General features: G+C 41.0%; 3 protein-coding genes across 4 annotated transcripts in view; 2 read left to right on the forward strand and 1 right to left on the reverse strand.

Annotated features, from left to right (window-relative positions):
• LOC107217132 (transmembrane protein 8B-like) overlaps positions 1-27,720 on the forward strand; it is a 557,855-nt gene that overhangs the window by 64,165 nt on the left and 465,970 nt on the right. The window lies entirely within an intron of this gene.
• On the forward strand, positions 15,006-16,682 carry LOC124294160. The gene is made up of 2 exons (XM_046738349.1): positions 15,006-15,049; positions 15,520-16,682. Exons 1-2 carry the CDS (start codon positions 15,043-15,045, stop codon positions 16,080-16,082), a joined length of 570 nt encoding a protein of 189 aa, XP_046594305.1. The 5' UTR covers positions 15,006-15,042; the 3' UTR covers positions 16,083-16,682.
• On the reverse strand, positions 25,048-27,209 carry LOC107217661 (uncharacterized protein F54H12.2-like). Its single transcript, XM_015655277.2, has 4 exons — positions 27,054-27,209; positions 26,756-27,007; positions 25,490-26,308; positions 25,048-25,392 (listed from the first exon to the last, which is right to left on the reverse strand). Exons 1-4 carry the CDS (start codon positions 27,207-27,209, stop codon positions 25,048-25,050), a joined length of 1,572 nt encoding a protein of 523 aa, XP_015510763.2.

Here is a 27,720-nt window from a genome sequence, read left to right on the forward strand (position 1 = left end):
GAGACGGTGTGATAAGCCCGGGAGGCATGTGTAATCGCGATACTATCACACGAATTAACAGTCTGTAAGACTTACAATAATCGCTTATAAGGTAGGCTATCATGCAATGCACAGTATAGAGTCCTCAAAGTAGCCGATAATAATTCAAGCGAAAGCAGAATATTATAGCGAGAAAATTTTGCTATCACAACATAGACGAATAGTCAATGTGATTTAAAAGTAAAGCGGATTGGTATAGAAAATGATACGGAAAGCAAGCGATACAACTTGATTAGGTGATATGGAATTCAGGTAATGATTAAAGGTAATAATAGATTCAGAGAGGTATTCAATAAATGGACATCAAGATAAATATTATAGCGAAATTACTTAACGTCTAGTTTGCGATATGTGCTATAATTAAAAGGTAACGGCAAGGAATAGAAACGATAATACAGATATTCTTAACGTCTCGAGAAAAAAGAATAGATACGACAGCAGCGCGGTATATTACAAACTAGAAATGCTACGGAAAAACTACGTGACAGTTTACAGCGGTATCAGGCAAGGAGAAGAACGGTAAAGTAAAGGTGTTACTCGGTACGGCGCAATACTCCAGTCAAAGAACGACGTGTTATACCGAGCGGTGATAGAAGATCGTGCGCGCAGTATGCTTACGATAATAATTATTCCAAAGACATTAGGTAAGAAGGCAAGGCATAGTCAAATTAAGAAAGATACAGCCAAGATAAAGGGATAGATAAAAAATAATTAGAGACAAAGGAAAACTGAAAGAATTTATAAGCTAACTGATTTTCCAATCATTTCAAAAAAACAATAAATTATCAAGTTCAGATACAGTAAGCTAATGAAATATATTCTGGTCAAGCGTAATCAAAGAAATAGTGACATGCTTCTGTTCAGCGGTATGGAATAATGAGTCAATTATGGGGAAGCTGAATCAGGGAAACAGGCAATAGTCACCTGATGGTGACTTATATGACTTATTTATATTAAGTAAGCAAGTAAGTGCTAACCAGTCGCGAAGTTATCTGCTGTATCAGATACGAAAAGGGAGAGATACGAGCCCACGTGACTCCCGCAGAGCAACTGCGAGAAAAGATAAGAAAGAAAATAGAGAAAAGATATAGACAAGATATGATGCAAATAACTTCGTAGCTGCACAAAATAACAAAGGAAACCTCACTTACGTGAATAGAAAATAAAGTAGAATACAGATATAGAGCGGAAACAGATTTGATACAAGGTGCGATAAAAAATTACAAAACTATTACAAAATTACACGTCTGTTTTGAACGTGAACTGAACGTATAATGTGCGGGGTCAAGCGGTGCTCCTCGCGACCCCGGCCGATTTTCGGCGTGCTGCCGTCACGTGATTCTCTTTAAAGAGGATGGGATAGAGTGGAAGCTAAGCGTACTCACCGTCGCGCGCGCCGTCTGGTGAGTCGCAGGACAAACCAATTGCATATGTGTGCATCGCGTCATACGTGTGTGACTCACACACCGGCAATATTTGCAAACAAGACAAGTTGTATCAGAAAAGCTGAATTCGAATATTCAGTGTAAAGTTAAGTTGTTCAAATTGAATATGGTTGTGTACTGCGGTGTGAAACGGTGCAATAGGAATGCTAGAACCGACCGGAAACATACGTTTTTTCGAATAGCAGGAACCCCTGCAGTGTAAGTAGAATTTGATTACTAGCAAAATAGAACCTAACCTCCTTGATGTTTGTCACATACCGTACGAAAAATCCAACGATAAAGGTGAATAAATATTTTCTAATTTCAATATTCGATTTTGTTGCAGCCGCGAAAAATGGTTGGAATTTGCAGGTGTGACTAAGGGTGGTGAAAATTTATATATTTGTATGGATCACTTTGAAGAGAAATATATTTGAAAACGCCATCCTTGTCGTTTACTAGGTAAAAACAGTATTCCAACTTTAAAGTCCCCTGGAAGAGTGAAAGGTAAAGTGGACATTGCACATTAACATATTATTGTTTTGAGAATAGCGGTATTCTGGAATTCTTTTGAAGTTTTTATTCTGCAATCTTATTTATAGCTGATGGACCAAGATTGGGCAAGACTGTAGCAAAGGAGTAGTATAGCAAGGGGAGTTCTGAGTACAAACACCTTCTTTACCGACCGAGCCGCTCCGCGCATCCGAGACGTAAGCCCTTGAAGGTTACCCCCACTCTCGTCAGATAAAACGTGCTCTGCCGTACCGACTTGAGGTCAAAAACGTGCAACCGTACCGACAGTTGTGTCGGTTGACGGTAGAAATCGCACTGCCTTACCGACAATTCTTATCGGAAGAGATCAAAATCGTAATGTTTTACCGACCGAAGGTCAGAGTCTCTATGTGGTGCTCGCCTGCTAACGGTAGAGGGCGCAGCAGGGGCGTGAACTTTTTTACCGACCTGGATGTCGGTTACCCATCCCGCATTCTTTTCCCACGATAGGACTGTTGATGTGTGATATCAACCACTTCGAATTCTTTTCCCACGGTAGGACTGCTGATGGGTAACATCAACCACCCCACATTCCTTTCCCACGTTATCAACCACGCGACATTCCAAAATTAATGGTTCTGAAAATTGTTTTTCACTCACTCGGATATCAACCACGTGACATTCTTTTAGGTGTGTAACTGTCATGTGAACTCAACGATGAATTTTGAACGGGTTCAGTCTAGACCAGAGTGCAAGGTCGACCGATAGCCGCGGTACATTCAGAGCCATGGATCTGCGGTGCTGGGTTACTATCGCTCTGAAAATGCTGAATGGTGCGCGCGCATACACAAACATACGTACAGCTGTCCTATAAAAAGGACGCTCATCAATGCAAACGATCATTAAGTCTCAACTTGTCGAGTATACGTGAGAAAAAAGCTCAAAATGGAATCCGCGAAGTGTTCGTGATTGATCGATATTATGGAATCGGCGTACAAGATCTTGGACAAATCATCATCAACAGCAGAAATTCAAAAACGGATGAAATTCGGTAGTCAAAGTATTCGCCTTCTGAACAAAATTTTGCGAAAGGCTTCATCGATTGGAGAAAAGATTATCACAACGTTCGGACTCTTGAAAGCGCTCGCGGAAAAATTCGAACGGCTTCACAAAACGGGTGGAGGTACACGGAAAGTAAGAAGAAGCGATCGAGTTCACTGGGAAGATTTGGAATCAGCTTCCGAGGGGAGAATTCGAACTGGATCCATCGTCAATCTGAAGCATAAAGATGTGGAGAGATTTCTGGAGGACGCAAAGGTACTAGCTGTGACAGGACTAAAAAATGCTTTGACGAAAGACAGGAGCTTGAAAGCCAACGTTATCCTGGCTTGTAAATTTGAGGTTAGAAAAGATGATCGCACGGTGGAAGAGCTCAAATTTTTTAATACGAGAAATGAAATCATCCTCCAGACAATGGACATCAACGAATGGTTCATCGAAAACGCAACGGAGCGTTTGTGGGTGGTGGAAGATTTCCCGGAAAAGGATTTAGGCTGGTCGTTACTTGAAATTATGAATCTTACTGTCAACATCAACAAGTACGTGCCACTACGAGGCGGTGTCTTCACATACACACCACTACCCAAAGATATTCAAGATAAGAAGGCTGTCGTCAACATCCGTAACAGCGAATCGTCTTGCTTTATTTGGTCGGTCACCGCAGCTCTGTTCCCAGCCGACAACAACAATCTCAGTGAAATTACTTCATATCCGTACTTCAGCTCAGTGCTACAATACGAAGGTTTGCTTTTTCCAATGTCTTTAGACCGGATTCCAAAATTTGAGAAACTTTCAATCAACGTCTATGGTATAGATAGTATGGAAAAACAAACGCGCAGTGAAATTGTACCCATTTATTTGAGCCGAAACAAGTCTGACAAACCTGTAATTCATCTTTTAGCGATAGAAACTGAAATCACTGACGATGACGATGATGTTGATATGGTTAATTCTGAGAAAAAATAGAATCTTTCATTTTACTTGTATTCAAAATCTGTCTCGATTACCAAGTTCTCAAATTTTTGAACGTAATGGTCGTATTTGGTTGTGCGATAGATGTTTGACTCACTTTCAATCTGAAAGATGTTTGACAAAGCACAATGTAGGTTGCATGAATTTAAACAAAACCAAAGTTATTCTACCTACAGAGGAGGAAAAGATACTGAAATTCAAAAATTTCAAGCACAAAGAAACCGTTCCATTCTGCATTTATGCGGATCCAGAATGTTTATTGTAACCCACGCTCAAAAAGATGGGTACAAGAACAATTTATCAAAAGCATCTTCCGTATCGTATAGCTTACTATCTACATTGTGCGTTTGACGATTCGCTCTCAAAATTCAAAATTAATCGTGGAGAGACTTGCATTCAATGTTTTGTGAATTTGTTAGCAGAATTGGCACATTCGTTGAAAGTTTATTTCAAAACTATTGTACCGATGGAACAGCTCAATTTCAATCAAATCAACGAATTTCATTCAACAACAGTGTTGTAAAACATTTGTGAAAAACCGTTCACACCCTCAGACGTGAAATATCGTGATCACTGCCATTTCACGGGAAAGTACCGTGGTGCTGCTCATCGAGGTTGCGATTTAAATTACCAAAATTCGCACACTATCCCAGTGATATTCCACAATCTGTCGGGTTACGATTCGCATTTTCTGATCAAAGCACTGGCTACATTGTTCGAGGACTTAATTGAGCTTCTACCCGAAAATAAAGAAAAGTACATTTCTTTTAGAAAATATGTCAAGGGGACAGATATAAAGTTTAGATTCATAGATTCGTACCGTTTCATGCTCAGTAGTCTTGAGAAATTAGCAACGTATCTTGGTGATGATCAAAAATCAATCACACGAAAATTTTATCATAGCTCAGATAAATTTCAGTTATTGACCAGAAAAAGAGTGTTCCCGTACGAATACATAGACAGTTAGGAGAAGCTCGAGGACACACGGCTACCATCCAAACAACAATTTTACTCAAAATTAAATGATCGGGATATATCAGACGACGACTATGCACATGCATGTAAAGTTTGGCAAACTTTTAACGTTCAAACTTTGGGAGAGTATTCGTACTTGTATTTACAGAGCTGTTGGACAACGTACAACCTGGATCCGTTACATTATTACACCGCGCCCGGTTTGTCGTTTGATGCGATGTTAAAGTGTACCGACATCGAGCTCGAGCTTCTCACCGACATAGATATGGTTATGTTTATCGAAAAAGGTATTCGAGGTGGTGTGTCACAGTGCTCGAACAGATAGGCAAAGGCCAACAATAGATATATGCAAGAGGAATTCGATCCTGAGGTCGAAGAATCTTATCTCATATACTTTGACGTTAATAATTTGTACGGTGCTGCTATGAGCTTTGCTCTTCCATACAGTTCCTTCGAATGGGTATCAGACTTAAGACAATGCGACGTTCTTACCATCTAGGACGATGCGGAGTTCGGTTACATGCTGGAGGTAGATTTGGAATATCCTGCGGAACTGCATGAAACTCATAAGGATTTACCATTGTGTCCGGAGCACTATGTACCTCCGATTTCGACCAATAAACAGCCAAAATTGACGCCCACGCTATTTTCCAAGAAAAACTACGTTCTTCACTACAGCGTTTTGAAACAATGCTTACAATTAGGCTTAAAATTACTCAAAATTCACAGAGTTCTTAAATTCAGGCAAACCCCGTGGCTCAAAAAATGTACAGATTTGAATACCGATTTGCGGAAGAACTCTCACAATGAATTCGAGAAAAATTTTGACAAACTGATGAACAACGCAGTTTTTGGCAAAACAATGGAAAATGTTAGGAAGTATAGAGATGTCAGGCTGATCACGAAATGGGATGGAAGATACGGTGCTAGAGCTACTATAACCGAACCTAATTTTCACAGCTGCACCCTTTTCGACAAAGAGATGATTATCGTCGAAATGAGTAAGACGAAAGTCAAGTTGAATAAACCATTGTATGCAGGTTTCTCCATAATGGATCTGGCTAAAACATACATCTACGATTTTCATTAAAATTATAATCATCGGAAATTTGGAAACCGAGCAAAATTAATGTATACGGATACCGACAGTTTGATTTACAATTTTACCGTCCCCGACGTATACGAACATATGAAGGAGGATGCGTCTGATTATCCGCTTGACAACGTTTATGGAATGCCTCTAGCGAACAAAACAGTTCTCGGCTTGATGAAAGATGAGAATAACGGAAAAATAATGCTGGAACTTGTAGGATAAAGAGCTAAATTGTACGTATTCCGAGTCTTGGGAGATGAGAAAGACAATAAACGTGCCAAAGGTGTCAAAGGATCAGCGTTGAGAAAAATAACTTTCAACGATTATTTGGAATGTGTTTTGAACTGTGAAAATTTGTCTAGAAATCAGCATTTGATATTAAGTCGAAAGCACGAGGTATACACCGTAAAACAGCAGAAAGTGGCACTGAGCTGGAAAGACGGCAAGCGGATCGTGTTTCAAAACACAACCGACCCGCTTCCGTGGGGCTACAAGCCTGCACCTTAGCTTTTTAATTTATGACTGTAACATGATGTATAAAATATTATTTTGTAGGATAGTGAATAAGAACGCTCCGAAATATGAAAAATTGTACAACAATGCATATGTCTGTCGATTGTCTGAAAAGTAACGATGCATACTTGTTCTGTGTCGGGTATAAAATAAAGAGGCACATACGTTTTTACAAAAAATTCATTTATTCAATGTTACATGTCCGATTCGTTTATCCAACTGTTGTGTGTATTGTCAAAACCTAACCAGTCAACGTACATTTTTCTTCCACGCTTCTTGAGCACCTTTTTCACCAGATAGATATCCGGATGTTCAACCTTGAGGAGCTCTTGTTTGTAGAAACCAGCAGCGATGGGTCGATATCGGTAATCTTTAAGCTTGTACGTCACAGGATGAGTATTTCCCACTCGAGTTATCGGAGAAATTTCAGTCGACCAATTGGGAGAGTAACCTTTCTCGAAGACATTTTTGAATTTGCTAATTCAAACTTTGTCGCCGGATTTGAATTTTGCTGATATGTCAGGTACCGCTCGAAGCTCTCCGTACGCCTGACGTAATAACAGCCTTTCGTTTGCAACGGTGACATCCGACGGTTTCAATCTTACGGTTCGGTGTTTGGCGTTGTTGTAAGCTGAAATCAAATCAGATAAGATGTCGAGCCACTTGTAGCTTCCTTGCATGCTGAACTGTGTCCACACTTTACCTTTTAGCGTACGATTGAAATGTTCACAGATCAATGCCTCCAAATTACTGTACGTAGAGTGAAGTTTGATTCCGTAACGTGTTGTAAGCGATTTAAATTTCAAGTTGTAAAATTCCGTTCCTCTGTTGACGTGTAAATTTTTCGGCACCCGTCCTAGAACAAGCACAGATTCCATTGCCTTCGTAACATCATCTCCAGACTTGCTCTTTATCGGTACAGCCCACGCATACTTTGAAAAAATATCAAAGACTGTGAGCATGTACTTGTAGCCTTTGTTTCGTCCAGCGTATGACGTCATATCAACAAGATCCGCTTGCCAGGCAGTGCTGCCAGAAAGCGGGTAAAAAGTACCCCTTCCCTAGCAGCTTGCGCGCATCTCACACAACGTCAACGGTGCACGTCGGTGTGTCGGGATGGCGACGGAAGCCGAACGATGCCGAGTCAGCTGACAAATCGAGGGGAAATGTTCCCCTACCAAGCAATGAAGAGAGCGCACACACACAACACAGCTGTGTGACGTTGTGTGTGTACGCTCTCTTTATTGCTTGGTAGGGGAACATTTCACCTCGATTTGTCAGCTGACTCGGCATCGTTCGGCTTCCGTCGCCATCCCGACACACCGACGTACACCGCTGACGTTGTGTGAAATCATGCGCGGGATCTGTGGAAGGGGTACTTTTTACCCGCTTTCTGGCAGCACTGTTGCCAGGTTTCGTCGATGCCGCGCACGTCTACACGTCGACGCGGGTAATTCCGGCCTGCAGGCTTATGCAGTTCCTTCACCAGTGCTTGCTTTTTCTCGTTCATATTGCAACGCTCTTAGTCGGGTGTCCAATTGAGAAATGTCAATAGCGTTTCGAACCGACAGGTCTCTGCCTGTTTTAAAGTCTGTGTAAAAGGTATCCAAGGCTTTCTCCGTGGTGAGCTCTGAAGCTTTGATCATTTGATCGAGGTTGTCGATTTGTTTTTGCAGCATGTTGAATTTTCGTCTCAAGATTTCTAAGGTTACAGCATTGTTCGGCTCCGCGGGATCTGCGACATTGCACAGTCTCTTGTTCCATATATCGTAATGCCCGTCCGCTGTTATTCGAAATCCGACACCCGGAGGACCGCGAGTGCTCGCGGCCGTGTTTTTATCCAGATGCCGTCCAAACATGTCGACACTCATCTCGGTAATGAATGCAGAAATGATGGGAGCTGCTTAACAAATGATTCCTGCGTCGTGTAGCTCTTCGATAATGGAGATTATTTCGTTATTGTGACTCGGATTTCCCGCTGCCTGAGATGCCAGGAGTAAACGAAGACGCCACACTAACTCGTTCGGATCCTCCCAGCAAACGTATTTTGTTTCAACACCTTGTCGAGTGATCATAGCTTGCGGAAGTAGACCTTTACCCTTTCGGCGAGGTGATGGGGAATAATCCATCAATTCGGCGATGACATTTTTGAATTTTTAATTTTTATCGTTTCGAACAGCCCCATCGGATGAGTAATAGTTTTTATGAGCGTTCGTTGCGAGGATGATATTTTCAAAATTTTCCCGATCTCCGGCGCTCACAGAAGAACCGTCAGGCTTCTTTTTGAACAAAAGTTCCGGCAAACCCTTTATTTTCGGGTAAAGCGTATCGCCAATACAAATGTAGTCACTTCCAAAAGATATGAACGAATCACCAATTATTAGTCCGTTTGAGAGATCGCGTACACCGTACACGTTGTCCAATTTACCTTCTGTCTTTGCATCTCTCATCAGTGCAAAGTATTCACCCTCGACTTTCTCGACCGGTGTTTCTACGATTGTTTCATCTCCTGCCGGAGCAAAGGAATTGTCCATTTCCGAGACAGTTTCATTTTTTGTTTCATTTTTCATCTGCTTTATTTCCCCTTTAATTTCTTCCACCTTTTGTTTTACAGGTTTAGTATCTTTTGTAACATTCACCAGTTCTTGCAACGGAGTCACAACTGGTGTGAAAACGTCACTTAATTTCTGAGTCGTAGATTTCTTGCCGGACTTGAGCAATCTGTGTTTTCGACGGATCGCAGCAGTTGCTTGAGCGATCCGATGTAGGATATCTTCTTGCTTGGAAATTTCAGAGCTCTGCATGTTGACGCAACTGAGTCTGCAACGCTACTGCGTCTCTCGCTTGAAAACGTTAGATTTTATTTCTTTTTCAGGCTAACAAAACAATCGAATCCCCTCCCGTATCGTCCTTCGTTGAGCTCACTGTCTTTGTCGGTCACCAGAAACCCGTACTTCTCACCGTTTCAGCAGACGAAGCACACACATTTAAACTCTGTGTAAGACATAACGATGTTTACATGGTCGTTGTGAACGTGTCTCAGGTTCATATCGTTCATAAGTTTACGTTGTCGCGCACGAGATGTTTGGGAAGACGCGCGTAAGTCTGACAGAGATAGAAACAGTCAACGTCGTGATGTCTACCCATGTAAAAGTAGGCTCTAATATTGTCCTGCTTCTCGCACGCTACATCGTCAAATGTGATGATTGAGTTGGGCCGTGCTTCTTCCGGTGTAATCACTTGCTTACGCTCGGTCAACGCAAAATACTCCGTATTCTCAACATGGTCCAGGAATTGCTTCAACAATTGGTATTCAGGTTGGTTGAGAGATTTTAAGTAGATGTAGATATTTTCAAATCTGAGTCTGTTGGGACGGGTTATAAGTGTGAGCAACGCATTGGTTTTACCACAATTCGACGGTCCACAGAATATTGCACGTACACTATTCGCGAGTAATTTACCGTGCCGTTTGTGCTTTTTGACATTTTGCTTCGAAAATTTGTCGAAATTCATCACGGGCAGCTTAGTCGGTTGTTCTCAAACCGCATCTCGGACATGACTGATCGGATTTGTTATAAATATCCAGTTTTAAAGCATTTTTCTCCAGTCAACGCGCGAACATGATCGCGTACAGAGGTGAACGAAGCAGCAGGTGGCAACATCGTGGCAAGGGTCTGGTGAATGAAATCATCAACAGCCTTCGGGTTGAATTGTATGTACCTGGTTATCAGTACTGTAGGCCTGGTACAAAATTAACAAAGAGACTGGCGCGGGGTGATCCGGAAATCAATCTTCTCGACGCAGCTTGCAAGGACCACAACATTGCTTACTCGCAGAATCGTGAAAATCTTGAAGTTAGAAACGAGGCTGAGAGGTTGTTGGCTGAGAAAGCTTGGAAACGGGTTTTGGCAAAGGACGCAAATTTGGGTAAGAAGGCAGCCGCTTGGGCAATAGCTAATACAATGAAAGTAAAATCAAAACTCGGAATGGGAATTCAAAAATCAAAAAATGAGACCTCGAGAAAAATTATGAATGCTGCAAAAAGTTCTGTGGTTCCAAGCAACTATGCAAAAGTAGCCATCGAATCTGCGCTGAAGGGAGCTGAGATCGCCGTTAAAAAAGCGGGTGGTGAATGTAAAGTGCGAACACCTCGTGTCCCACCAATACCTTTAAAAGTCGGTGATTTTCTACCGTTTCTGATTCCTATTTTCGCTGGACTTGGTGCTACAGGCGCGTTGGCCGGTGGTGCGGCAGGTATAGCAAAAGCTGTGAACGATGTAAGTGCTGCTAGACGAGGACTGGCGGAGAGCAAATGACACAACAAAACTATGGAAGCTTTCGCGTTGGGCAAAGGGCTTCATATGAACCGTACAAAACAGGTATTGGTCTCCATCTTTCGAAAAACTAGATGCGATGCTACCACGTCGAGCGTTGACTGATTGGGACTTGTTGAAATATGCAAAAATCTTCAAGGTTCCGCATATCCGCGGGGTTTTCATGCGAAACGAAATGCCCGAAAACGGTCTACGAAAAAACGAGTCAGCTATAATTAACCGTGACGACAAAGACGGTCCGGGAACACACTGGGTTGCATACAAGAACCGCGACAATAATATTGATTACTTTGACAGTTTTGGCAACCTTCAACCACCCTCAGATCTCATAAAATACCTCGGCGTTAGTAGTGTTGAATACAATCATGAAAGGTGCCAAGATTATGATACATTTGAATGCGGACACTTGTGTCTGAAATTTCTAAGTGGTGAGCTATATAAACATGGTGCGTGATTCATCAAAGTCAGTCTACCACTCGCAGTCATGGATGATTCGTAGACGTCAACGATTTTGGAAACCTCTTCGATTCTAGAGGGACAATATTTCCCACCGATCAAACTTGCTCGTGATAAAAGTTATGCTCTTGGCTTGGTAGAATTGTTAACCTTCAAGTCGATTCCTAACGTTGATGTTGGTCACAATAAAATTCACGTAGCTGCCAAAGTAATCACCAATCTACCGGCAGCTACGAGATCGAGGACATAGAGAAGTATCTTCAAAACGTGCTAAGAAATACAGATATCAGGCTCGCCATCAAACCCAACAATAATACATTACGCAGTGAAATTACGTGCAACAACACGATTGACCTTGAGCCGAATGATTACATTGCTCAACTTTCGGGATTCACACCACGTGTATTGGAGGTTGATGAAACTCATGAATCAGACGTGCGTGTAACTATACTCAAGGTCAACACGTTGCGAGTCGAGTGCAGCATTACAACGGGCGCCTACGTCAATGGACACAAAGTACACACTATTCACGAGCTTTTCCCGACTGTCCCACCAGGATATAAGATCGTTAAAGTACCGTCGCACGTCATTTACCTTCCGATCACCGTCAGGACCGTAGATCACGTTCAGCTCCGGTTAGTGAATCAAGACGGAGACCTGGTTAATTTTCGTGGAGAAGTTATTCCTGTGATACTACATAACAAATCGCAATAAACGATGGGAATTGTATATAACAGACTGTCAAAGAGTAAGTATATCAGTAAGTCGGCATGCCACGATCAGGTTAGTCATCGATCGATTCTGAAACCGTCAATACCATGAAACGTGGAGTTCCTGATAGCTCCGGATCTGAAACTGACACCTTTTGGAAGAGGAATTACCAACAACTAAAAATTCGATTTTACTGTTTTATTATCTTCTATGTACCATGGAGGAAGAAATCTTAATAACAGCTCTTAATAACAGCAATGAAATTCGAATCACCGTTCAGCATCAGGATTTATACATATTACCCAGCAAAAATTCGGTACATATCCATGGACGACTCCTCAAACCTGATGGTACAGCTACTGTGAACACACAGCTCGTAAACAACGCGATCTGTCATCTGTTCTAAGAAATTTGCTACGAAATTAATGCAGTTGAGATTGATAGAAGCAAGAACGTCGGCTTGATAAGTCTCATGAAAGGTTACGCTTCCCTGCACCCTGGTCAGACTTGGCTGATGGAGAACGCTGGATGGCTTGATGTAGAAGAAAAGAAAAAATTAACCGATGCCGAGAGTAATTTTTACGCATTGATACCACTCAGCATGATATTGGGTTTCGTTGAAGACTACCGCATGATCGTTGTCAATGCTAAACATGAATCAATTTTGACGAGATCAAAAACTGACGTCAACGCAATCATGCAGACTCAAGAGGAGGAATTTAAAATCACGATCAATGCAGTGGATCGGCAGATACCGTATTTGAAACTCGCGGATCAGAAAAAAGTTGACCTACTAAATTTCATTCAGAGAGATCCGCCTATTTTGATGAGCTTTCGCAGTTGGGAATTGTATGAATATCCCTTACTTCCCACAATATCGAAACACGTTTGGACTGTGAAAATTTCTACTCAGCTTGAAAAACCTCGGTACGTCATTTTGGGTTTCCAAACAAGTAGAAAGAACAAGACCGGCAAGAAGGCAAGTCATTTCGATCATTGCAATATCACGGACGTCAAGCTATTTTTAAACTCTCAATCTTATCCGGACGGTTACCTGAACCTTTACATGAGTCGTAATCTGTACGCGCTCCTGTACGAGATGTACGCAAACTTCCAAGCTACCTACGATGACAAGAACCCCGAGCCGTTGCTCACTAAGAGTGAATTCCTTTGAGACGTCCCATTATTCGTTATCCACTGTTCGAAACTAAACGAATCTTCGGAGTACCGACCTGTTGACATCCGTCTTGAAATTGAGGCTAAAGCCAACTTTCCCGCTGAAACATCGGCGTACTGCTTGATTCTTCACGATCGTATTGTCGAATACAACCAGCTCAGCTCAGCTCAGTGGTGAGGTGAAAAAGTTGGTATAAAAGCTGACCCGTTCCCACTATCTCGCACAGTTCAAAGATGGAGCTTATCATTGATATACAAGGCTTTCGTAGACCTTTCAACAATACCTTCACATTGAAAGACTTGGCTATAATTTTAATCTGCTCGGAAGCATCTCCATTAATGTTTTTCTTCAAGTCACTTTACGAATGGGAATTACTGAACGTCAAATACAAAAGCCAAAATTCTTGGTTAGAACGCGATTTTCACGGTTTACCTTGGAGCTGTGGAACCATACCGTTTGAGGAAGTTGAGTGGGCCATTGAAGACAGGCTGTGCAAAGCTGAAACCGTGTACGTAAAAGGAGAAGAAAAACGAGATTGGTTGCTTAAAATTTTCCCGAAAGTTCAAATCATCGATATGCTGGACTTTGACTGTCCGTCGCTTCGAACCTTGCAAAAAATTTCAGCTGTGTCTCGAAGATGTGACGTGCATACAATACCCAACGCAATCTGTGCAGCACAAAACGTTTTGATACTTCAAAATTGGCTACAAAATCATCATATTGTTCGGATGGCGAGGGTGTACGATTTGTATTACTGCGCAGAAGCGTCTACAAGAACGGTCCCGCATTCCTGGCGAATATATCATCCTGGTTATGATACAGTTGAATAGAATTATTGTACTATCGTTGTGAAGTAATTGTCAACTATACCCTAAAAATTGTACGTAATAAAACTGTTTTTTAAAGAATATTCATGAAATAATTTTACACCCTTACCTCCATCTTAGCTCTTGAGAGGGAATTTTTTCCAATACAAAGCTTATGTGAGATTCAACTTTGCATGTTTGTGTATGCGCGCGCACCTTTCAGCATTCTTAGAGCGATAGTAACCCAGCACCGCAGATCCATGGCTCTGAATGTACCGCGGCTATCGGTCGACCTTGCACTCTGGTCTTTACTGAACCCGTTCAAACTACGTCGTTGAGTTCACATGACAGTTACAAGCCAAAAAGAATGTAACGTGGTCGATATCAAACCGGCATTCGTGTCAATGAAAAACAATTCTCAGAACCATCAATTTTGGAATGTCGCGTGGTTGATAACGTGGGAAAGGAATGTGGGGTGGTTGATGTTACGCATCCGCAGTCCTACCGTGGGAGAAGAATCCGAAGTGGTTGATATTACACATCAACAGTCCTATCGTGGGAAAAGAATGCGGAACGGGTAACCGACATCCAGGTCGGCAAAAAAGTTCACGCCCTTGCTGCGCCCTCTACGTTGGCAGGCAAGCACCACATAGAGACTCTAACCTACGGTCGCTAAATCAGCACGATTTTGACCTTCTACCGATGAGAATTGTCGGTAAGGTAGTGCGATTCTTACCGTCGACCGATACAACCGTCGCTAAGGTTGCACGTTTTTGAACTCAAGTCGGTACGGCAGAGCACGTTTTATCTGACGAGAGTGGGGGTAACCTTGAAGGGTTTGCGTCTGGGATGCGCGGAGCGGATCGATCGGTAAGGAAGGTGTTTGTACTCAGAACTCTCCTTGTTATACTACTTAAAGGAGCCTTAAGCATCTGTTGATGAAGATATGGCGATGAATGAACCAGAAGAGAACGAAAATCAGACAAATGAAATGAATGGTAAAAATTAATTGAACTATAACTCTACACTGATATAATATACTCTACGCTAATAATTCTACATTTAATTTATACACTAAAATTGTTTCCATGTACATGATCTGCAAATTAATGTCGACATGGAAAAACACATGTAATATTCACAAATAATCAACGATTACAATCATTTTATACATATTTGTTATAAAATAAGTGTAGAAACGTCAATTGAGGATCCAATAACGACATTTCATAAAAATCTAGCTGCATTATACACAGTAAAATGAAATTGTAAATTTATATTATCATTCCAAGAATCCATAGATGAAATCTGTAATTTTGTAGTTTTGCAAATTATGTATCCAACATAAATAGTGATGTTCACTGAAAAATAAAGATATTTACCCCACTCTATGATGATGATATCAAATTTGATGTTTTTTGATATTTTTTATTTCATTTATGTTACTTATTTTTTCTTCCAATAACAGTTTCTGCTGCGTTTGACGTGAAGGTAACACATGAGATTCTAGCAGAAGGGAAGGTATTGCCAAGACCACAGAATAAACAGCCTGTCACACCAAAAGCTCTCCATAGTGATACTTCACAAAAAACAGAGATGAACATCACTCCAAAAACATTACGCATCGGAACCCAGCGACGATCAATATCTCGTCTGCGTAGTAAAATATACAGGGTAAGGCATCAAAGCAATCCAACAGTGAAGCAAAAGAAGAAACTATCAGAGCAAAAAATAGAATCAATAATCCAAGATAGTGCCCCATTTTTATTTAAAGAAGCTAAAATTTTATTTGAAACGCAACTGCGTTTAGCCGGACTTAACAAATATGGGAAGCGGTATGCCGACAATCTAAAAGATATTGCTTTGTCTATTCTATATCACTCCCCTAAGGCACGTAAATATTTGAAAAAATTTCTGAATTTACCGTCAGAGCGTACTCTCAGGAACTATCAATCAAAATTTCCAATTTATCCAGGCTTAAACAAATCTGTATTAAATTCACTGAAAGCTAAGTTCAGACAAGCTCCTTAAAATGACAAAATAGTTTCTTTAATACTCGACGAAATCAATCTCACACAAGAGGTGCATTACGATCCACATTCGGACAAGTTCATTGGATATGCTGACGATGGTGAAGTACGTGATCCACAAGTTGCAAAATCTGCTGTGGTTGCAATGCTTACGTGGGTTGATAAAAATGTTAAGCAAGTCATATGGTATTATTTTTTAGGTAGCACAGGGAACTCTCCCAAAATTCGTCATTAATTTCTCGATTCAATTGACAAGGTTTCCGAACAGGGCCTGATCGTAAAAAGTGTTATATTTGATCAGGATCCAAGAAATCAAGGAAAATATATGTACTTTATGATCCACCTCATTTACTCAAGTCAATCCGCAATGATTTGATGAATGAAGTATTACTATACAAAAACGGATTAGTGGATTGAAAAGAAATTTGTACGGTTTTCCATTTTAGTAAGAGCAATCCATTGAACTTGCTGCCAAAAATTAGTGAAAAACATTTTAAGCTAGGTAAATGGAGCAAGATGCGTGTTTCGTTAGCTGCGCAAATATTTTCCGAGTCTATGTACACAGCACACCTGGTTTATAAAACGATCTTTCCGGAAAAATATAGCACTAACTGTAGTATGACTGCTCAATTTATAACAGACATGGACAAATTATTCGATTCTCTCAATTCTTCACTATTGAAAAAAAATCTTCCACAAAAATCAAATTACGCCATCTCATCAGAATCAGAGCATGTGGAATATCTGAATTCAATGTTGAAAAATTTCGAGACAGCTGAGTTTGTTACGGGACGACAACCTCCGTGCTTGGAAGTCTTCAATTGACGGTTAGTGCTGTACTATAGCTTTTTGAAGATTTATCAGTGAATTACAATATAAAACATTTGTGTACGCGACGGTTAAACCAGGATCCTTTAGAAAATCTTTTTTCCACCGTAAGACAACAGCACGGCTGTTCGATGTATCCATCTCCCATGCAATTCAAATCAGGATTAAGGCATATTTTGATAACACATTTGACGAAAATTTCCAACTTGAGCAATTGCGAAGCAGATACAGATCATATATTAGCAAAATTGAGTTGCATTACAGATATCCGATCTGAAGATGTTACTCCCAGTGCGTCGTATAACGACATTTGTATTACAAACACTGACCTTGTCGACTCGGCTGCGCAATCAGATATCCATCAATTCACTGAGTCGAATGCAGTTTATTATATTAATGGATATTTATGTAAAAAATTTTTATCCCATCATAATTGTAAAGATTGTAAGAAATTACCAATTGATGAAAACGATAGTCTAGATGCTGAACATAAATTATATGTTATCATGAAAAGTTATGCCGATACGCATGGATTGGTTTATGCAACAGAAAACGTTTTCGAAAACATTATTGCATGGGAACGCACGTTTAAAAGTGTGATTCAAAGCATCGTACATTCGAATACTGTCAATCAGGTTCTCTCTCTTATATTATTACAGTCGTGCAGAAAGCTCGAATTATGTAAAATCGATACTAGTTTTCAAAGTTTAAAGCATTTTTAAAGTTATTCTTGAGAATACGCTGTCACTGGGAGGCCAGGTTCATTCGCAGAAAGATTAGTGAATCCGGCGGACAAACAGAAAATAAGCCACCCTTAGCAACTAAAAAAATGCGGAAGTTTGTCGCTACTAAAGTTTAACCAAATGTAAATATAGTTAAATATACTACGTATGTTATTTTGTTATTCAATAATCTTTACTTTTAATAAAGAATACACTTATTACTTGTAATAGTGGATGTTCTATTATTCTTTTGTCCCATATTCATAATCTACGTAGTCTATAAAGTGGTCCGTAACAGTGTGTAGCGTATCAATTTCATTCGGAGTTACCGCTGAAATAAAGAGTGGGGGAAGAATAGTTTGTCCTACGACTCAACAGAGGCGCTAGTGGGCCTTATACGAAAAATCACATTGGTGTTTTATGAGACCTTCCACTCTATCCCATCCTCTTTGATTCTCTCCTCGTCCTGTGCTATCGCTAATTGGGCCAGCAGGTCACGTGAGACGGGTCAACAGATAAGACGGGCAGGGGCAGGTGTACTCCTCACGGTATCGTGGTATCGATACGGGAGTAGATCTTGCCGGTAGATGATGATAATGAACGGTATAGGGAAGGCGACACGTAAAACTAAGCGTAGAGGGCAGCACCGTGTTTTCGGTCACAACTCACGTCATTCGCGGCACCAGCTTATCAAAGATGTCACATTAAAAAATAAACATAAAGATCAAACATGAATATGACAGTGAAAGAACTGAAAAATGAATCGGGGAAAAAACGTAAGTAAAGTAGATCGAGGTTAGGTTATAGGTTCATAATACGTATTTTCTTTGACACGAATTTCTTCAATTCCTTACATCATACGGTTTAACACCTCATGTATTAAGTATTCACTACACTTATAATCTAAATATAGCTTGATTTCAGGTAGACAGCTTATGAAATTAATATAGTAACTTCACAATTGATGTGACCACCGAATCAGTTCAACAAAGCTTAGAGGTGCCACCTGATATTTCATTCCGTGACATAAATGCCAATACGGTAACCTCAACTTACACGTCTGTACATCGACCAGTTTCTAAAAATATAAATTTATGGATGATATTCATAAGCCTGTTTTCACGAGGCTTTTAAAGTCTGTTTTTTTGTTTTTTAATATTTATTGTAATAATATATCGTTTTTTCCTCTTATTATGCTCGGTTTGCAGATCCATTCATCGACTTTGAAAGTTGTGTACCTAATGTACTCTAGGTATAGTACGGATACTGAAAAGCAAAAGGCAATGTACCAAAACAAATTTCTTGCTTTCTGCCGGTTCAGTGAGCAAGACAATACCCATTACTTCAAAGGAATGGTTCATGCAAAGATGTTTAAGAATGTTACCTACAATGTGCATGTCAAGGTAACAACAGAAGGTTCCATAGAAGCATCTCATTGTAACTGTGCAATTGACAGCGGAGGTTCAGCTCATTGTGAGCATGTTGTGGCACTGCTTCTTGGTGTAGAAGAGATGGTTCGTGAAGGGAAATGCGCCACAAGAGAGGCATCTACACGACAGCTGCAGACTTTTCACAAATCGAAAAAAATCTACCGAGGAACGTCCCTAAAGTCAGCATCGTTACAGCACAACGCAAGGTCTACAAGTTGTGAATTTGATCCAAGGCCTTTAGAGTATCGGAAATTAAATATTAATGATCTTGTCCATAATTTGTGCTCGTCATACTACTCTACTATGCCTCTGAAGCATTTATTTCCACATGCTAATCCGTATGCTATCGATTAGGATCATAATTATTCAAAAGTCGATAGAAAAAGTCAATTTCTGGAAAGAATATATCTTGTGAACATTTCTGAAGAAGATATAGTTAGAATAGAGTTAGATAATCGCTGGCAATCCGAAAACCCTCGGTGGCATGACTACAGACGATACAGAGTTACAGCGAGCCATTTTTTCAACTGTCGCTCTGTTCAAAGTGAAGATGCAAGTAGAGCTCTCATCGAACGATTGCTTAATTCAAAGAAAATCTATACTGAAGCATTGATTCATGGCACAGTAAATGAGCGGATTGCCATTGAAACATTTATGCCACAATTTGAAGGCAACCTAAAAGATAAAGAGTGTGGTCTCTTTATTGTGAAGGAGTATCCATATCTTTATTATGAAGAAGTACCCATATCTTTGCTGCGGTGCTTCGCCAGATAGACTACTGGCTAAACGGACTGTAATAGAAGTTGAGTGCCCGTATGCCGTTCGCCATCAATTAATAAAGCCTATCACTGTACCTTACTTGTATTTTGATGTAAAGGGTGAATTAAGGCTCAAATATGACCATGACTACATGCATTAAGTACAGGGGCAACTGGTAGAACGTTTTGTGATTTCATCGTTGTTATATTCTGTGATATCAAAGTGATTTCAAGCAAAAAAGATGAAAGTTTGATAGCGGAATTGTCAACAAAAGTCGAAGATTTTATAACTGTTATTTTTTACTTGCCCTGCTAGATAAATTCTACTACAGACGCTATGATCAGTTCGATTTCTAAACTCGTAATGCTTTTGCGGGCTTCAATTTTTTCAAAAGATTTTGTCCGTGCTCTTGTCATTTTTTATCAGATATTATTATTAGTGTGATTATCTTGTTGTTCTTCAATAAATATTAGGTTTTGTCGTCATTGATTGAAGAGCTTTAACCGTCGTTATGATACTTACTTAGATAAACGAACTGTCATAAAAACTATTGTGATATTATTAAATAGTTAGTTTGTTTCTATTTTTACTTTTCAGTGTTCATACTTTTACCTACTAAACTGCAACTCGCATAATTAAGAAAAAATATGAAGTGCGGAAATGATATGCACGATTATGTAGGATACCTGTTACTGTGATATAAAGTAAATTTAGTTTTAATAAACCGATGTTTCTGAGAAAGTACAATATTATTTTTTAGTTAATATTGTTACTAATGATGTTAAATCATTCGTGAAAGTGTACCAGATATAAATGCAAAATCGCCTCGTTCATTTTGTGTATTTAAAAATTCGCAAGACAGTTCATACAAGACTCAAATTATTCTTTAAAGATTGAAAGAAACAATTATCATATCCACACCCTCTTACAATTACAATTCTAAATAATGTACACGTAAGTTACGATTTCCAATCAATGTCACTGAATTTTCAAGTTTTATTGATTACTGAAATTAATTAGTTTCTAAAATTATACAAGACCCCTCCTCGTGCTTGATTACTGATAATGCCCTCCCTGAAATTACATAATATACTGCAATTAAAAAATATTTCACTTCCTAATGTTGCGTAGAAAGGAGGAAGTTTAATTTTCAATATTTTATAAGTTTTTGTCAATCCTATAATTCGTTCAACGTGCACACGCTTACTTGACAGTTTACGGTCTTTCAGTAGCGTAACTCCCGGCAACTGTGCCTTGTCCTTCAAAAATGTAGGCATATTTACACCAACATGATATGGTGTAGATATATCTTGAACAGTGGATTCACGATCTGCCATAACGACCTCCGTTAACCCATGAACGCCCGAAATGACACTTTTCATATAGTCATGTTTGACGGATTGCCAACAACGCTAGGACAATAGGATTTTAATAAAAATTGGTACCCGACTATTTGAAAGGTGCTCTTTCAGAATATCGAGGTTAGAAGCCATGAAAATTAGATTTTCTATGGAAAATTTGCAATTAAAAAAAAACAGCGAAATTTCGGTGTAGTATTTTTGAAAAACTATTTATATCGAACCTTTATAATACTCAAATCAGACGCTTTTCTACAAAAATCGTGGAATTTTTATCTGTACTTTAAACACTTATTGTTTAGAAATTTTGTTTTCATCAATTATTTTCAAAATAGCGGGTCGAAAAGGGTGAAATTTTACGTAAAAATCAAATAATGGTTTCTTGCTTGATTTCTCCAGCTAATTGTTATATCTTGGGTTCAACTTTGGATATAACCTTGATTCAGTGTTTGAATTTCGAAAATTATGGAAATTTTGAAAATTAAAAATGGTAGTTCAAGATGGCAGATGAAATCATTGAACAAACGTTATTTGGCGCAAAAACTTTATTCCTAGGGTTTTCAGGGTCGCTGATTACAAATACGAGTTTAGGTTTAGGAAACTCATGAGACTCTCATGAGAGTAGTGGTGTGCGAATATCGTTCGAATCGAATCGAATCGAATCGAATATTACTATTCGATTCGAAATTCGAATCGAATAACTCGAATTTTCGAATTATTCGAAATTCGACGAATAATTCGAAAAATTTCGAATAATTCGAAAAATTTCGAATAATTCGAACAATTTGCGAATTATCGAAATATTACTGGATTTTCTATTGTTTCCAATTTAAATTCCATTACATCGTGTATCAAAATATTCTACTTACGAATAATATACTTTTCGATTAAAAATCAATTACCCGAAGCAAACAGTTGCTCAATTTCAATATATGTTCATCTCTGTCAGTAACAGAAAAAATCTAGATACTAATATTGGCAAGAAATCTTTTTGAAGTTTGATGAAGCCCTTTCGAACGCCACCAAGTTTGTCCAAATCGGTTAAGCCGTTCAAAAGTTATAAGCGGTTCACATACTTACACACACACACATACGGGTACGTTCGTAAAAATGGTCGAAACAGCTTCGCAAGACCTCAGAACGTTGATAATAGTGGTGTGCGAATATCGTTCGAATCGAATCGAATCGAATATTACTATTCGATTCGAAATTCGAATCGAATAACTCGAATTTTCGAATTATTCGAAATTTTTCGAATTATTCGGGAACTTTCGAATAATTCGAATTTTCGAATTATTCGATTCGAGTTTCGAATCGAATATTAGTATTCGATTCGGAACGAATAATTCGTAAGTTCGAATTATTCGCACACCCCTACATGAGAGTTAATAGTAGTATAGGGGCACTTTGGGGCGTCACAACAAACCCCCTACGCACCCCTCTCTGGCGCCAGCCCGTTGCCAAGGAGTGAGTTTAGGGCGCCTTGCCCCGCCGCAACTCGTCTAGGAGGTATTTTATTCGAGAAGCGTCTTCGGGGACCACCCCTTCCCCACAACCCCTTGCCTAGGAGTAATTTTTCCGCCTAGAAGCTCCTCGGCTCGTCAGCCCTTCGCCCGCAATCCCCTCGCCAAGTGGTGAATATCGTGTGGCGACCCCTTACCCCGGGTACCGTTGACCGCGAAGCAGATTCCGGACTTTACAGGATGGCCTTTGGGCCTGTGTACCCTGACCATGGGACGATCTCCTTCCCCTTACCCTGGTGCCCCTGGCCGTGAGGTAGACTCTGGGGCTACCTACACCTCTACCCCGCTACCTCCGTTCACGAAGCGAACTCTGTGACTTGGACGTTTGGGGTTACAGACTCCTCCACCCGGCTGTCGTTCTTTCACCATCCCTGCTCTTTGGGTCGGCTGCTCGTGTCACTGACCTTACCCAGCCGTCACCGTTTATCCTAAGGTTTACGTGTGCTTGGAAAATATAGACCTGCTCACTCTCTCTATCTCTCTCTCTTTCTTATTGTAAGGCTATAGGCACACTTAGATGTACGAGGATACGGGTGGGTGGGTGAGGAAACAGAACTCAACGGTGGATTGCGTACAAAAATTAAATTTCATCCTCGCAGGTTTATTCAGTTTACGCAGGTGAAAATACATACATGGTCATTACATATAACGAATAAATGATAATTACAATGTTCTTATTACTACACAGGATATGTTAGCAAGGTTTTTTTTATTTATCAGTCTTATAATCAGCAACATTACAATTCTTAGAGGTACAACATTGAAGACAAATTGTGGGATGAATGTGATTTGAATTGATGGTGTTAGTTTTGCGTTTTGTGACATGGGCTATTCGGTTGTAGAATAATTCTGCGATACAATCGTTTCTTTTGAGGTCAGGAGTAAATATACTGAGAAACTCCCGCAGAGAAAAACCAGCAGCCATAAAGTGTATCAGCATAATACAAAATTGTCCACATACATCAGAAGTGAGGCTTTGAAGCTGTCTGTCGTTCCAGTCGTATCGTCTGCAATTTCTTCGTAAAGTCCGCTTATGGTGAGGGACGAATGGTGGTATTTCGAAGTTGTCGAAGTATGTACCGTGTCCCGAGGAACAGACGAAAAACGCCACCCAGTGGCTACCGGAGCGTATGTGATCATCGGTGATTGACACAAAGGCTGTCGGGCGTATCCAGATGAGGGGTATCTGGTCCGCTGCAAAAACCCCGGTCTTCCCGTTCGAAATCGCGGGCATCGCGCTCCATATCTGTAGAATGTCCATTTTGTACCTCGTCTTCTTCTTCTTCTTCGCCCTCGTTATTGGAGATAATCATACCGCTCGTAGAAGATTGTGAAGAGGTATGTGAATCAATCGCAGTAGTACGTATGTCGTAGGGAACGGTAACTTTATTGTCTGACGTAGGCGCAGGCGAATCAGGAGAGATTTTCAGTGAAACGACTGACTCTGGTATTACTGCTTGTAGCGAGGAATTTCTTTCTGGTACCTGGGGTGTCTTACTAGTCGAACTCTCCTCTCCGGTGATGTTGCGCTTACTGGCTGACAATGCTTCTGTATAATCGTATTTAGTTAGAATATCGTTATTGTTTATCCATTTCTTCAGTTTGATCGTGTTGTTCATTGCACATACGAAAAATTCCTCCTTCTTAACGCCGTGGAAGAAGCACCATACCGAAGACCGTTCCAGTTTGTCGAATGCCGGGCAATCGATGTCCTCCAAGTTGAACACTTGACGCGCGGTACCATTTTCAATATATTTAGATTTCTTGTATCTATGGGCAAAGATTCGATGAGCGTTACGTGCGATTCCTCGGAGGTTAACGTCGAGTTGAAGCAGCGAGATTTCACCTTTGAACCACTCGATGGCATGATGGTAACATGTTACGTAATTGTTCACGCCACGTTCTTTGAGCGGTAGATCCGTGAAGGGATATGGCGGTTCTACTAACCAATGTGCCGAGTAGCGGTAATCGATAGTGACGACTGCCACCTCTTTCAGTATAAATTGACCATAAATGTTTCGGAACCCTTGAATATCTATTACGTAATCCATACTTGAACTTGAAAGAATGTAGTCGAATGAATAGAGAGCCGGAAGAGCGAACCTGCAGTCGCGTAGTTCAAATGCTGACTGGCTCGGCACCGTAGTTACGGGTGTTTATATACAGCCTTGTGTTACAATTCCCGTCTTAATTTTTGTTTATCGGGTGTCTCCAGCCGGTCTGTTGCTCCCCTTGAAGACGTTGGCGTGGTGTAGTCACCCCGTTCTCTCTCTCTCTAACGGAAATCACTACCTGCTGTGTCATGGAAGCGGTCGTGATAGGAGGGGCGTAATCTCTCTTTCGCTCTTAGCCCGAAAAATCTGTAATGACCTGACGTGCAGCATCAACTTCAATAAGATTATCAAATTCAGCGTACACCAGGCAATTCACAGTTTCTTTGAGGGCATCGTCGAACCGCACTTCGACCCTGAGAGTTCCATGTTTGATGAGCGACCAGTGCGATGTACAGTTGGCCGAGAGATCGCGGGTTAGGTCAAAAGCCAATAGACAATTTCCTTTAGCGAACTGCTGCCGGTCGATACCGTTTCTTTCGTTCAGAAAATGAATCCCCGTACCGGAGAAGAGGGTGTGATAAGCGTCCACGTAGAGATCGTCTTTGCCAAAACTAATCTGTAGCGGCTTCGTTGGGACCTGCACCCCGTAGACGTAGTGACAGAAAATTCAAAGAATAGTTTTGAAAATTAAACGGATTGCGCTGTCTGTCGCTGTTGAAGGCTTTATTGCTGACAAAACCGATTATCACTCGTTTCGGTAGTTGTCCGAGTATGACACTGTCCAGTGTTTCTGCTTGTACTCCTGCGTGTATGGTGAAAGATTTCACCTCGTCTCTGGTTACGGGATATTTTGCCGTACCTTTGGTTAGCGTCCGTGCGTGCGCCAGCAAGATTCCAGGGCTGATCTTCATTCGGCGAATGAGCAGTGAAGTTTCCAGTATGTGCAGCTTGTGGCGATTTTCGGCTTCCATGATGCAAAAACTGTCTCTTGATCTCACAAGTCGAAGATACAGTTCCACACCGTTGAGTAAAAATTTGTCTTCATTAAATACGTCACAGTGCAGATGTCTAATCAGATCAACGGTACGTGCATTGCTCATGACCCGTTTGAGATCTATGGAACCTCGGTCAGTACCGACGGCGTCGGCGTCGTATATATCCGATACTCCTTCCTTGCTGTCGTACCATAGAGCCGAAGAAAGATAGGATTTTCTGGCGGGCGGTGCGTAATTCAGTAGAGTCTCTATATATGCTCGATAGGCGTAAGAGTTGTTGGCTGATGAGACTAGTTTTTGATTGAAGAATATATCGACTTGATTGAACATTGAGTGAAGCAGATTGTTTACCGGAGTGACATGCGGAGTAGTTGCATTGCCTTCGTCTGCCGGTGGGCCAGGAGCAGTCGGCTGTAACTTCACTCGTACGCTAAGCATAGCGTGTGCCAAGTCGATGTACTCATCACCGTTTCCAGGTACAACAAATTCAATCGGGGAATCATCGGTTAGAGATGATACGGGCTTTTGGTGTACCCATTGACCAGCTTCGATAGACGTCTGCGTTGGTGGTAGAGAAAACAAATCGAGTTCCGACTTCATACACTCACCCGAGTGCGCGTGCAGGAAGGCAATTGTTGATGTTTAATTTGAAGATGAGCGGCTCGTGGGCTTACCGGGGTCCGAATATGTCTGCAAGGTCCCGTTTTTCACAGCACTTTTTCCGTTTAGTTTTCTTGACGGTTCCGGCACGCTTGGGTATCTTGGCCGATATTTTCTTTTTCGACCTTCTCCGTATAATTTTTCTCGTAGTACCACCTGCTCAGTGCGCGCCGACAAGTCTGTTCTTGCGGGCAATGTTTGACTGACGCGCTAATCCGCCGGTTCGCCTTTTATAACCGCTGCCCTTCATTTATCAATCTTTTCGTCAGCAGCTGTTTTCAATTTGTGTCCTGATTCTACGAAACGACTCTTGACTGCCTGTTTGAACGGAGCGTCGTTTCTTACATCTGTCATGACGTTCAACTCTGCACGTAGTGCTTCTCTTCCGACCGCGGGAGCACCACTGGATAGCAGACGTAGTATTCGACGAAACAGGCCTTCCAAGAAACTGCCGATTCCGTGCCCACGTTGATGAGGTGCTCCTCGGTAAATCGTCTCTATGCCTTCACCACCGAGCTGATTTTCGTAAAGTTGCATATAATGAGTCATGTCGTACCTGGTATGTTTTCCCTCTCCCTCTCTTTTGCCGAGCGACTCCTGTGATTCAAGCCAATTACTGAACGCGTCTAAAATGTAGCGTTACCGTCAAAGTCCCGCTCGCGAATGGTGCTGGGCTACCAAATTGATCTCTTATATTGATCTCGATGGTTTGAAAGTTCGTCAGCATCAGTGGTACATAGTACAGTGGCGATAGTGTTTTCATCTCTGATTCGCCCCATGAGATGTTATCTTTGCGCATGTTTGAATGACTCGTAACGGTGGGGCGTAAACATCTCCAACGATACGTGGCTCCACCAGATCGCAATAAATAAACATCTGGCAGCCGGGGATCCTTGATGATTTGTTGGTTTCGGATACCTTGCAATCTGATGCCTCAACTGCACTTTCCCCAGTAGTACTGTAATACGTGACACAAGGTATCGTTTCATTTTTCACTGGCGCATACCCCTGAGGGTATTTAAACGTGAGTGGGTAATGAATTTCGGACAGCCCGACTTCCCAGTCTCCCGTTAGTTGAATCTGACGCGGTAACTTTTTAATGTAACAGCACGTCCGATTCTCCGCAAAAAACTGCATCGAGCTGTTACTCGGTAAGGTTAGGTAAAACTGATCCCGGGACATTCTGATTTTCTTTGATGCACGAGTCGAACGGCGAGCACTTAGCGACTGTGAGGCATGCTGCAATAGCACGCTATTTTATCATCTCCGTGTTTCCCCGTCCACCCGTAGTAGTTCAGGGTCGTAGAACA

Source organism: Neodiprion lecontei, chromosome 4 (assembly GCF_021901455.1).
Source record: "Neodiprion lecontei isolate iyNeoLeco1 chromosome 4, iyNeoLeco1.1, whole genome shotgun sequence".
NCBI classification, from domain to species: Eukaryota; Metazoa; Arthropoda; class Insecta; order Hymenoptera; family Diprionidae; genus Neodiprion; species Neodiprion lecontei.